The sequence below is a fragment of the Carlito syrichta genome, unplaced genomic scaffold (assembly GCF_000164805.1).
Source record: "Carlito syrichta isolate Samal-C Ts95f unplaced genomic scaffold, Tarsius_syrichta-2.0.1 Scaffold302081, whole genome shotgun sequence".
In the NCBI taxonomy this organism is placed as follows: Eukaryota; Metazoa; Chordata; class Mammalia; order Primates; family Tarsiidae; genus Carlito; species Carlito syrichta.
The window spans coordinates 133,229-145,410 of record NW_007246177.1 but is presented as its reverse complement, the minus strand read 5'-3'; the positions used below and the strand labels follow the sequence as shown (position 1 = coordinate 145,410).

At 48.1% G+C, this 12,182-nt stretch overlaps 1 protein-coding gene across 1 annotated transcript; it reads right to left on the bottom strand.

Moving 5' to 3' along the window:
* Positions 1-6,776: 6,776 nt before the first annotated feature.
* Positions 6,777-8,982, bottom strand: LOC103258348 (heterogeneous nuclear ribonucleoprotein A3-like). The gene is made up of 3 exons (XM_008056017.1): positions 8,927-8,982; positions 8,191-8,286; positions 6,777-7,887 (listed from the first exon to the last, which is right to left on the bottom strand). Exons 1-3 carry the CDS (start codon positions 8,930-8,932, stop codon positions 6,961-6,963), a joined length of 1,029 nt encoding a protein of 342 aa, XP_008054208.1. The 5' UTR covers positions 8,933-8,982; the 3' UTR covers positions 6,777-6,960.
* Between the last annotated feature and the right edge of the window lie 3,200 nt (positions 8,983-12,182).

Here is a 12,182-nt window from a genome sequence, read left to right as displayed (position 1 = left end):
TATTGATCATTGCCATTCTGACTGGAGTTAGGTGGTATCTCAGTGTGGTTTTGATTTGCATCTCCCTGATGATTAGTGAGGTTGAACATTTCTTCACGTGTCTGTTGGCTGCTCGGATGTCTTCCTTTGTGAAGTGTCTTTTGCCCATTTTATAATGGGGTTGTTTTTTTCTTTTCAGCACGTTTGAGTTCCTTATAGATCCAAGATGTTAAGCCTTTGTCAGACCTCGAGTTGACAAATACTTTTTCCCAGTCTGTAGGCTGTCTCCCTGCTCTCTTGATGGTTTCTTTGGCTTTGCAGAAGCTTGTCAGTTTAATGAGGTCCGACTTGTCTATCTTCTCTCTTATGGCCTGTGGGTTTTGGGTTTTGTTCAGGAATTGGATGCCAGTTCCGATTTCCATGAGGGTATGTCCTTCATTTTCTAAAGTTCTTATGGTTTGAGGTTTTACGTTTAGGTCTCTGATCCATTTGGAGTTAATTTTTGTGTATGGGGATAGATCTAGGGGTCCTGTTTCAATCTTCTGCATGTGGTCAGCCAGTTTTCCCAGCACCGTTTACTGAATAGGTTCTCCTCTCCCTGCTTTTTTTTTTTAAGTCACGGACTCGCTCTGTCACCCAGGCTGGAGTGCAATGGCATGATCACAGCTCACTGCAACCTCAGTCTCCTGGGCTCAGGCGATCCTCCCACCTCAGCCGCCTGAGTCACGGGGACTGCAGGTGCACACCCGGCTGAGCTTTGATTTTTTTGCAGAGACAAGGTCTCATCCTATTGCCCAGACTGGTCTCGAATTCCTGGCTCAAGCAATCTTCCTGCCTTGACCTCCCTAAGTGTAGGGTTTACAGATGTTAGCCACTGCGCCCAGTCTATTAGTGGTTATCACAGGGACATTTAGGAATCAAGTCCAATCTAGATCAAAACTTCCCTCTCTCTCAGCCTCAACCTCTAGCCCTCCCCTGTCCCCACCAGGGGAGATTTTGATCCTGCAGACTTCAGAAGTACAGTGAGGAAGGGGCTGTGTCTCCACCCTAGGTTCCCATTGGCTTTGCTCCTACCCTCTGGCCAACCTGCAACTCCCTCCACCGCCTCAGGGCCATGGCTGCCTTCTCAGCCTGGGCACCTGTTCCTCTTCTGCTCCACCTGGTCAGGCCCCCTTTCCGCTCTGATTCCTCCACTGTGACTCAGCTAAACACGCCTCCTGGGACCTGGGTCTTCCCCCTACTCCCAGGCCCGGTGGGGGCCAGGCCGGGTGGAGCCCAGGCCAGGTGGGGCTCGGGCTTCAGGACCCTCACACGGTTTTCTTTCTTTTTGTTTTTTTTTGAGTTGGAGTCTTGCTCTGTTGCCCAGGCTGGAGTGCAGTGGCACACTCACAGCCACTGCAGCCCCTTGACCTGCTGGGTTCAGGCAATCCTCCTGCCTCAGCCTTCCAAGTAGCTGGAACTACAGGCACGCACCACCACATCTGGCTCATTTTTTGATTTATTGTAGAGACAAGGTCTCACCAAGTTGGTCAAGCTGGTTTTGAATTCCTGGACTCAGGTGATCCTCTCGCCTCAGCCTCCCAAAGTGCTGGGATTACAGGCGTGAGCCACCACACCCGGCCATGCTAAGTACCCCTGAGCTGTGAGCTGGGCTTGCAGGGGGATGTCCCCAGGGAATACCTCTTCTCCCACCCACCCATCACCCCTGTGGGGCAACTTGGGCAGACTCTGAGGGCTTTGCGGGTGTCAGGGCAGGCTTGCTGGGAGCAAGCAGGAGTCTAATCCAATCTCACTCAAGCTTCCCTCTCTCTAGCCTCAACCCCCAGCCTCCTTTCCCCTCATGAAGCTGTGACAGGAGTAGGGGGAGATTTAGATCCTGCAGACTCCAGAGTCTGGGTGAGGAGGGGGCTGTGTCTGTGCCCCAAGCGCCAATCTGCTGCCTCTGGCCCTCCTGCCTTGGCGTCTCCGGGTGTAGGGCAGGAGGGATGGTGGAGGAAGGCGGGGTGCTTTGCCTGGGGTGGGGGCCGAGCGTGGGTGTCTCCGGGCTGCAGGCGCCCTTCTTAGGAGGATGGCTCTGGGCGGGGCGAGTTTGTGGGGGCTTCCCTGGCCCACTCCCCAGGACCATCCTGCCCTCCAGGCGGGGGTCTCGGCATCCCCACGGCATCCTTTCCCATCACGCCCCCCCAGCTTCTCTTTGCAGGACCACTCTTGAGAGCAGGGTTCTTTGAAGACCCTGGGGCACAAGCCGTGTGACTGGGAACCGCCGACAGTCCCTGGGCACGGGGCCCCCAGGCTCTGTGTCGACCTGCGGCTGGGACTCAGCTGCTGCTCTGAGGCCTCCTTCCTCCAGCCTCCTTCCCTCTTCCTCAGCTCAGGCTCCTCCTCTGTCCCAGACCCAGGGGAGGGGGCAGAGGGCTCAGCCTGTGTGGGGCAAAGGGTCTGGCCATTCTGGGCCAGCTGTGTGCAACCCACAGGACTCAGGCCACCATCTCTGGGTGGAATCTGAGTGCCGGCTGTGGCCCTCAGGGCTCCTGGAGGTGACTTGGGGTGGGAGGGGACAGCCAGGGAGAGACCCCCGGGCCTGTGTCCTTGCCCACTGGCCTCCCCACCCCCATCGTCTGTCTCCCATGTGGGTGTCTGTGGAAGAGCCCCTCGGGAGGTTGGACGAGGAGGGCTGTCAGCAGGCGAGGCCACATGGCCTTGGACGGGTTTGGTGCCTCCCTGACACTCAGGCTCCAAGCCGGGAGGCCATCCTGGGCCGGGGACCAGAGGGAGTGGGGACGTGGCATCCTCAGCCCGGCCTGGCCGGCCTCGTTCGTGGGAGGCCCAGACGGGGCTGAGTCATCACAAGCCGAGAGCTGCACGGAGCAGGCCCAGCTGTCCGCAGGGCCTTGGGGATATCCCCGTGTTATGACAAACCCAAGCCGGGAGGGCGGGCAGCAGGACCGGGCGTCCGGCAGGCATTCCTGCAGCCGACCTCCTGGGAAAGGCCGGCTAAGGCTGGAGGGTGGAGGCCATGGGGGGCTGGGGCCGTGGCTGTCCCCGCGTTGGCCTGCACTTCCTGGCTTAGGGTGACCGGTCACCCTGGTTGTCCTATGACGGAGGGATTTCCCAGGACTCGAGCCTGTCAGCACTCAAGCCGGGAGAGTCTTGGGCAAAACCGGACCATTGTCACACTAGCTGCGGCTGTGTAGCTGGAGAACATTCCCCGTTTGTGAAACAAAGGCTTGGGGGGGGAACTGAGGCCACAAAAATGAAGACACAGGCCCAGGGTCCTGAGGCTCCTGGGACCAGATCCCAGAGTCTTCCGGTCCAGGCCAGTACTGTTCCTACTGAATGCTGCAGTCTAGCCCAGGGTGGCAACTGCCAAGGGGAGGCAGCTTCTGGAACCCTCTGCTCCAGCACCTGGCAGACCTTTGTGCCTGACCGGAATTGGTGGGATGTATGACACCGGGCCAGACGAGCGTGTTTAGAGTACCTTGTTCCGCAGGGCCCCACACGGAGTGAAGCCCTTTTCACACCCACACTCGCCGTCTGCGCCTCATCCCTCTCAGATAGTCCTCTCTCCGACTGCCACCTTATGCCAAGGAGCCTTCGGTGGACTTCCTGCCTCAGTTTCCTCTCACTGTGAGTGGGGAGAGTTGCCTCTCCCCGTAGACACTCTGTGAAGTCACTGTTTCCTGGACCCTGCCAGCCAGCAGGGCTCCCTCCCACACAAGCCCAGACCCTCTCGGAGCCCTCAGCCCATGGCCCAAACCTCAGACAGAGCTGCCATGCCAAAGGGGGCAGCCAGGAGGCTTATCTATGCCCCCCGCAGGAACACGGGCCGGATCTCTCTGTTCTTCATACTGGGAGCAGAGGTTCATGAACTCAGACTCTGGAATCAGAGAGTCCTGGGTTCGAATCCCCTCTCTGCTGCCCCCTGTTTCTGTATAGCAGGTACTAATGCCTCTCTCCTGGGAAGATTTGGCAAGATGCCACCATGCAGTCGTGTGACCTCCACACAGCCCCATGGAGCAGGGGTTATTCTCATCTTCACTTACAAATGAGGAAACCTAGAATCAGAGAAGGGAGGTGAAAGCCAGGACCACCAGCCAGTCTGTTTCTAGGTTCATGAAAGTAAAAAAATCAATATAGCTGCTCAGGTCTAGAAAAGTCATGCTGCACTCATTCTAGGAGTCCCCATCCCCCTCCCTGTATGATGACTATACTTTTGTTTCCCTTGGTGGTCTCCATTCCCATTAACAATTTAATTTTAGGGATTTATTATTTTTGAGTCAGGGTTTCACTCTGAGCCCAGACTGGAGTGCAGTGGTATGATGAGGTCTAGCCACAGCATCAACCTCCTGAGCTCAGGTACTTCTTCTGTCTTAGCCTCCCATGTAGTTGGGATTACAGGCACATGCTACCACATCCAGCTAATTGTTTTATTTTTTGTAGAGATGAGGTCTTACTATGTTGCCCAGGCTGGTAGGTCTTGCAGCTTTTGTTCAACTTTTTTTTTGTTGTTGGTGACAGTTACCCATATTGTTTCATATATTGTAATTAATTCTTTGTCATTGCTGTATAATGGAAAATATGCAACAATGAAAGAATGGGTTATTTCCATTCTGGGGATGTTATGAATAAAATGGCCATGGATGCACTTGTACAGATTTCTTGCCATGAGTATATGAGAAAAGCTCTAGGACTTGATGGCTTGTAAGATTTCCACATATTCAAATGTGAGGGACAATTCCAGATTGCTTTCCAGAATGGGTTTTACAAATTAGCACTCATAGCATCATCTAATGAGAGTTTCCATTACTCTGAAACCTCATCAATAATTGGTACCTATATATTTTTTGCCAATCTGGTGGGTTAATGATTATTGTGATAGGGCTCCTTTCCTATGTTTACTATGTTTATTGACTATTAAGAGTTTATTTTCTGAAAGTGCTTGTTCATTTTTTTTGCACACTTCTGTGTTGTTTTTTTTTTTTTTTTTGAGTCGGAGTCTCACCTTGTTGTCCAGGCTGGAGTGCAGTGGCACACTCACAGACACTGCAGCCTCAACCTGCTGGGCTCAGGCGATCCTTTTGCCGCAGCCTTCCAAGTAGCTGGAACTACAGGAGGCACATGCCACCACGCCTGGCTAATTTTTTTGTTTATTGTAGAGACGAGGTCTCACCATGTTGCCCAGGCTGGTCTCAGATCCCTGGACTCAGGTAATTCTCTCACTTTGGCCTCCCAAAGTGCTGGGATTACAGGCTTGAGCCACCGAGCCTGGCCTGTGTTGATATTTTTGCCTTCTAAAAATATTAATTTATAGGAATTCTTCATAAATCTTGGAATTGTGCCCCAAGTTATGGGTTTACAACTATCTTTCTCACTCCCTAGCTTGTCTTTTTTCTGTTTGACATCTTTTGATGAACAGAGACATTTATCTTCTTTTTTTCTTGGTGGTTAGTGATCTTGGTCTCTTGATTAAGAAATTCTTGTGTATGCTGAAGGATAGAGGATAGTTTCTGAAGTCAATTTCTTAAAGCTGAAGAATGTTGGCCGGGTGCAGTGACTCAAGCCTGTAATCTCAGCACTTTGGGAGGCCAAGGTGAGAGGATTGCCTGAGCCCATGGGTTCGAGACCAGCTTGGGCAACTTGGCGAGACCTCATCTCTACAATAAATTAAAAAATTAGCCGGATGTGGTAGTGCACGCCTGTAGTTCCGGCTACTTGGAAGGCTGAGGCAGAAGGATTGCTGGAGCCCAGTAGGTCAAAGCCTGGGTGGCTGTGTGGGTGCCACTGCACTCCAGCCTGGGCAATGGAGTGAGACTCCAACCTCAAAAACAAAACAAAACAAAACAAAAAACCTGAAAAGCGTTATTTTCTGTGTTTAGGTATTTGTTTCACCTAGCATTGATTTTTGTGTGACATGTGAAGTCAGATACTAATTTCACTCTTCTCCCATGTGGGTGGGTACTAAGCGGTCTCAGAGTCACTTATTGAAGTCTTTCTTCCTCACTGATCTCTGTGAAACACCAAGTGTCCGCGTGTCTGTGTCTCCTTCTGATCTCTTAATTTTGTTTTCCTAAGAAAAGTATCTTTTCTTGTTCTAGTTCCACACTGTCGTGATCATTACAGCCTTATTAGAAATCCTGGTGTTCAAAGAATAGTTCTTTTACCTTGTTCTTTGTCAAGAACATCTTGGTCATGGTATGTTATCCTTCGTGTGGGTTTGGGTTTAGTGTGCTAGCATTTTGTTTGTGTTTATGCCCATGAGTGAGGTTGGCCTGTTACGGTCATTTCCCACGTTCCCACGTTTTCATTTTGACAATGACAATTGTCTTGTCAGGGTTGGGGTGGAATTCCTTCTTTCTCTATTATCTGTGAATGACGAGTATTCACTGGGTGAATGTTTCTATACCCGAGATTTTATTTGTGGGAAAATGTTGGACGAGTGATTTAGTTTCTTGAGTGGTCGCAGGACAATTAAGATTTTCTTGAACCATCAGATTTCTCTAGGAGCATGTTCTACATTTAAAATTTGTTAATACAAGTTTCTTAATGTCATCTTGTAATATTCCTTATCATGATATGTGTAACATTTTTCTCTTTGAAAAGTTAAAAATTCCTTAATTTTTTATTTCTGGTACACCACCACAGTTTACGGGGCAATATACCTGATGTAACGAAAAGAAAAAGAAAAAGAAAAAGCTACAACAGGCAAAAGACCTCAGGAATCTACATCTAATTGACACTACGTTGCATTAATCAATAGCTGCACTTTTTGCAAACTGTGGCTGTGAAAGTCCTGAACAAGAAGGGCTTCCTGTTGAAGCTTCAGTAACTTTTCTGAATATGGATCATCGTTCCTTCTGTGGCAGATTTTGACCGTTCCTCTAACGCATTTGGGACGACGTTCTCCAAGTAACCTGCGGCTTTCCTGACAACTCTTAGCTCTCTCTCCTGCTAAGAACTGTAGCCCTTTTTTTTCTGCTGTTTTTAGAACCTGCTGCTACCATATCCACTACTCCCACCACCAGATCCATAACCACCACCACAGGGACTGCCCGAGGTTCTTCCACCAAAACTGCCCCCTTGCATGGGTCCATAATTTGATGGCTGTTGTCCACCACCTCCATAGTTACCACCTCCAAAATTTCCTCTTTCATTGTAACCATCACATCCTCCACCACCGCCACCATATCCACCACCTCGGTTTCCATATCCTGCTCCATAACCCGCTCTACTTCCATATCCAGGACCACCGCCATAGTTGCCACCATCGCCTCCAAATCCATTATATCCACCATCACCTCCTCCATAACTACGTCTGCTGCCACAATCTCCACCACCATAGCCTCCTCTTCCACCAAAGTTTCCACCACGGCCAAAATTACCTCCACTACCTCCAAAGTTTCCTCCACGACCCATAAAATCGCCAGATCCACCTCCACGACCTCTTTGTGGTCCAGCAGATTGCATCTCTTGTTGAGAAAGGGCCTTTTCCACTTCACAATTATGCCCATGAAGAGTGTGGTATTTCTGAACAACAATTTTGTCAACTGTATCACGATCATCAAAAGTGACAAAAGCAAATCCTCTTTCGTTCCCACTCTGCCTGACTTCCATAACTTCTATGGTTTCAATTTCACCATACTTTTCAAGGTAGTCTCTCAAATTATATTCTTCTGCATCTTCTTGAATACCACCAACAAAGGTTTCCTTCACTGTGAGATGGGCACCAGGCTTTACGGAATCCTCTCCAGCTCTGTTTGGTTCCACGACACACCCATCAACCTTGTGTGGTCGACCACACATTGCTGCATCCATCCCTTCAACCCGAGAGTAAGTCCCCAAACCAAAGCCCCTGGAGCATTTTGTTTGGGGGTCTCTCATTACCACACAATCTGTGAGTGTGTCCCATTTCTCAAAATGTTCTCTCTTTTTTTTTTTTTTGAGTCAGAGTCTCACTCTGTCGCCCAGACAGGAGTGCAGTGGCCGCTCCCGACCACCGCAGCCTCGACCTGCCGGGCTCCGGCGATCCTTCCGCCTCAGCCTTCCCAGTAGCCGGAATTATAGGCATGGGCTACCACGCCCAGCTGATTTTTTGATTTATTGTAGAGGTGAGGTCTCGCTGCCCAGGCGGGTCTCGAACCCGCGGGCTCAGGCCATCCAGTCACCTCAGCCTCCCAAAGGCACGGGATGACAGGCTGAGCCACCGAGCCCGGCCTCAAAATGTTCTCTTAAACTAGTATCTGTAGTTTCAAAACTCAGACCACCAATGAACAGTTTTCTCAACTGCTCTGGTTCCTTTGGATCATGGTCCTAACATCGCAAGCAAGTGAAAGTTTCCAATGTGGCTGCAGTCCTCTAAAACAAAAATCCAGGGAACTACAACCAGAGCCGACCCAAAGAACGGGAAAACATGGAAATCAAAAACGTTTTTAAGTTCCCAGATACCATCTACACTCAAATTCTCAAATACCAGGTACCTCACCCACATGGCAATTTGAGAAGGATTGTTCTAAATACGTTAGCAAGAGTGAAGATATTTTAGAGCAGCAAACTTTTGAAAAACCTCAGATTGCCGGGCTCGGTGGCTCAACCTGTCATCCCACTCCTTTGGGAGGCTGAGGTGAGTGGATGGCCTGAGCCCACGGGTTCGAGACCCGCCTGGGCAAATTGGCGAGACCTCATCTCTACAATAAATTAAAAAAAAAAAATCAGCGGGGCGTGGTAGCACATGCCTGTAATTCCGGCTCCTCGGAAGGCTGAGGTGGAAGGATCGCCGGAGCCCAGCGGGTCGAGGCTGCGGTGGCCGGGAGCGGCCACTGCACTCCTGTCTGGGTGACGGAGTGAGACTCCAACTCAAAAAAAAAAAAGGAAAAGAAAAACCTCAGATTGCCAACTGGATGCTCCTCCCGGAGCTGGAGTCGGGCTGAGGGCAACCGGGCGGCGGTTTTACCTCCATTTTGAGAGCGGACTCACCTCTTCCAACTCGAGTTCAACATGGGACCGAGAGGAAGAGGCCAATATTTTTTTTCTATTCTCAATATTATTAAGTACGTTGTTGTATCTTCACTTTTTCTTTCATTTGTTCCTGCTAGAGGCATGTACATTTTATTATTTAATATTTTTAAGAAACCAATTTGGTTTTTAAGTTTTCTCCATTGTACACTTTTTATTTCATTAAGTTATTTTTATTTAATGTGTTTATTCATTTTTAAATTTTTTTCTACACCTTTGGAATTTTTTAAACTTGTTTTTCCTAGTTCTTGACAGCCAGATTGAGCTGAGTAATTTCCAACCTTTCTTTTTTCTGATACAGTCACTTAAGACTAAAAATGTCTTCAGTGTATTGCTTTACCAGCAGTTTTGATATGTTGCATTTTGTATTCATAATGCTCATGAATTCATAGTATTCCATAAAAGCAGTTTCTAATTTTCATCAACATTTTCTCTGAAAACAGGTTATTTAGAAATGTTCGTTAATTTTTAAACATAGATGAGGCTTTCCAAATCATCTTGCCTATAGGTCAGAAAATATTTTCTGGTTATGTCAATTCCTGGAAATGTCTTGAGGTCTGCTTAGCCTCAAGATAGAGTCGCCGCCCCTAAATGTTCTACGAGTGCCTTGGAAGACCCCTGGAGTGCGGGGGGCGTGCGTGTGAATGACGCAGCTGCTCTGCCTGCCACACGCCTCTCAAGATCTCCCACTGGGACTGTGGGTTTGCCTGTTTCTTCTTAGAGGCTTTTGTTGTTTACCTTTAATTTTCAAGCCATGTTTTGAGTATATGCAGTCCGGTTTTGTTTTCTTTTCCTGGCGAATTGAATGTTTTATCATAATGAGGTGACTATTCTTGGTAATGCATCTTGTCTTCAAGCGTAGTTTGTCTGACTTCCCCTGGTTTGTTGCTGTGTATAGTATCCTTTATTCTTTTGCTTTCAGCCGCTGTGAATTCTTATGTTTGGAAAATTCCCTGTAAACATCATGTGGTTTGATATTTTCCCCCCTAGTCTGTCAATCTTTGTCTTTTAACTGGAGTGTTAGCCAATTTATTTTATTTTAATTTTTTGAGTCAGAGTCTCCCTCTGTCACCCAGGCTGGAGTGCAGTGGCACCACCATGGCCACCACAGCCTTGACCTGCTGGGCTCAGGAGAGCCTTCCACCTCAGCCTCCCAAGTAGCTGGAACTATAGGCACGTGCCACCATACCTGCCTCATTCCTTATTTTTTTGATTTATTGTAGAGGTCTCACTATGTCGCCCAAGCAGGCCTCTCACCTTGGCCTCCCAAAGTGCTAGGATTGCGGGCGTGAACCACCACCCCCTACCATGACATTGAAATTTAATATAGTTACTTACCTATTTAAGTGCATATCTACTACATCTTACTTGTTATTTAGCAGTGCTGTGTTTCTCTTCTTTTTTTGCCTTCTTTTGGACTGTGTACTTTTTATTACCATTTTCCACTCTACTAGTTTACAAGTTACACACAATTGCTAGTCTTGTAGTGGTTTATCTTTAACTTAGTTTATTTGTGTCCCTTCCAAAATAAATAACCACAAACTGGGTGTGCCTTGAGACAATAGAACTTTATTCTCTTTTAATTCTGGAGGTCAGAACTCTAAAATTAAGGTGTCAGTAGGTCCGTGCTCCCTCCGGAGGTTCTAGGGAAGCCCCTCTAGCACCTGGTGACCCCAGGTGTTCCTCGGCTTGTAGATACATCATCCAACTTCTGCCTGTCTTCATGCGACCTCTTCTCTGTATCTCTCTGTGTCCTCTCCTCCTCCCATAAGGACACAAGTCATTGGATTTAGGGCCTGCCCAGCCCAGTGTGACCTTACCTTCCTCCTTATCTAATTGCCTTTGCAAAGACCCAACTTCTCTCTTTTTTTTTTTTTGAGTTAGAGTCTCACCCTGTCGCCTGGGCTGGAGTGCAGTGGCACACTCACGGTCACCACAGCATCAGCCTGCTGGGCTCTGGTGATCCTTCTGCCTCAGCCTTCCAAGTAGCTGAACTATAGGCGCACGCTGCCATGCCAGGCCAATTTTTTGACTTATTGTGGAGATGAGGTCTTGTCAAGTTGCCTGGGCTGGTCTCAAACCCGTCGGCTCAGGCAATTCACTTGCCTCGGCCTGCCGAAATGCTGGGATTACAGGCTAAACCACCAACCCGGCCTACCCAACTTCTATATAAGACCTTATTCTGAGTTCAGGGTGGACATGAACTTTGGGGGGACTCTCCTCACCCCAATATACTTATCAAGACACAAAGTTAGTCAATACCCTGGCCCTCTTCCGGACAGCGCAAGCATCATAGAAACGTTTGGCTTCATGTTAATTCCTCCTGATCTCTAGGTATTTTGATTCTATCTTGTTCTATTTTAACCCCCAAGACTTCATGATTATTTTGAATACAACCAGTGCTTATTTTGATGGACCCATTTTTGCCAGGGTCTGTGCCCACTGTACCTCCACCCACTCAGTTCTTCCACCTGGAATCACATGTCTTAGGCCTGGAATTCCCCCTTTAGGCTTTTCCTTGGAGACAGTTTGTTGCTGAACCCTTTCAGTTTTAATTTTTTGGAAAATGCCTTTATTTTGCCCTCTTTCTTGGAAAACTTTTCAGCTGGGTATTTTCTTTCAGCTCATTGAAGATGCCACTTCGCAAGCTTCTGGTTTTTATCTCTGTGTTGGACAAGTCAGACGTCAGCTTGCCTCTCTGGAAAGTCATCTCTCTGGTTCTGGCTGATTTGAAGATCTTTCTCTTTGTTTCGGCAGTTTTTCTAAGATGAACCTGGGTATGAATGGCTTTTTATTCATCCCACTTGGGGTCCATTGAGCTTTTTGCATCTGTGCCTGGTGTGTTTTGTGAGTTCTGTAAGGTCCTCAGGTATTATCTCCTCAAGTATCATTCTACTTCTTTTTTCCCTTCTTACCTTCTGGAACCTGATTTGATGACTTGGGACTTTCTCACTCTCTTCTTCGTATGTCTAAACTTCTCAAATTTTCTACCTTTGTGCCTCTCTGTGCTGCATTCTCTATATATTTTTCTGACCTATCTTAAATCCACAAATTCTCCTTCAGTTGAAGTGAACATTCTAACAATTCCATAAATAATTTCAATTATTATATTCTACTTTTAGCTTTCCACAGTTTTCTTTTAACCAAACCAATGTATTCTCACTGTTTCCTGTTTACTATAGATTTTTATCTTG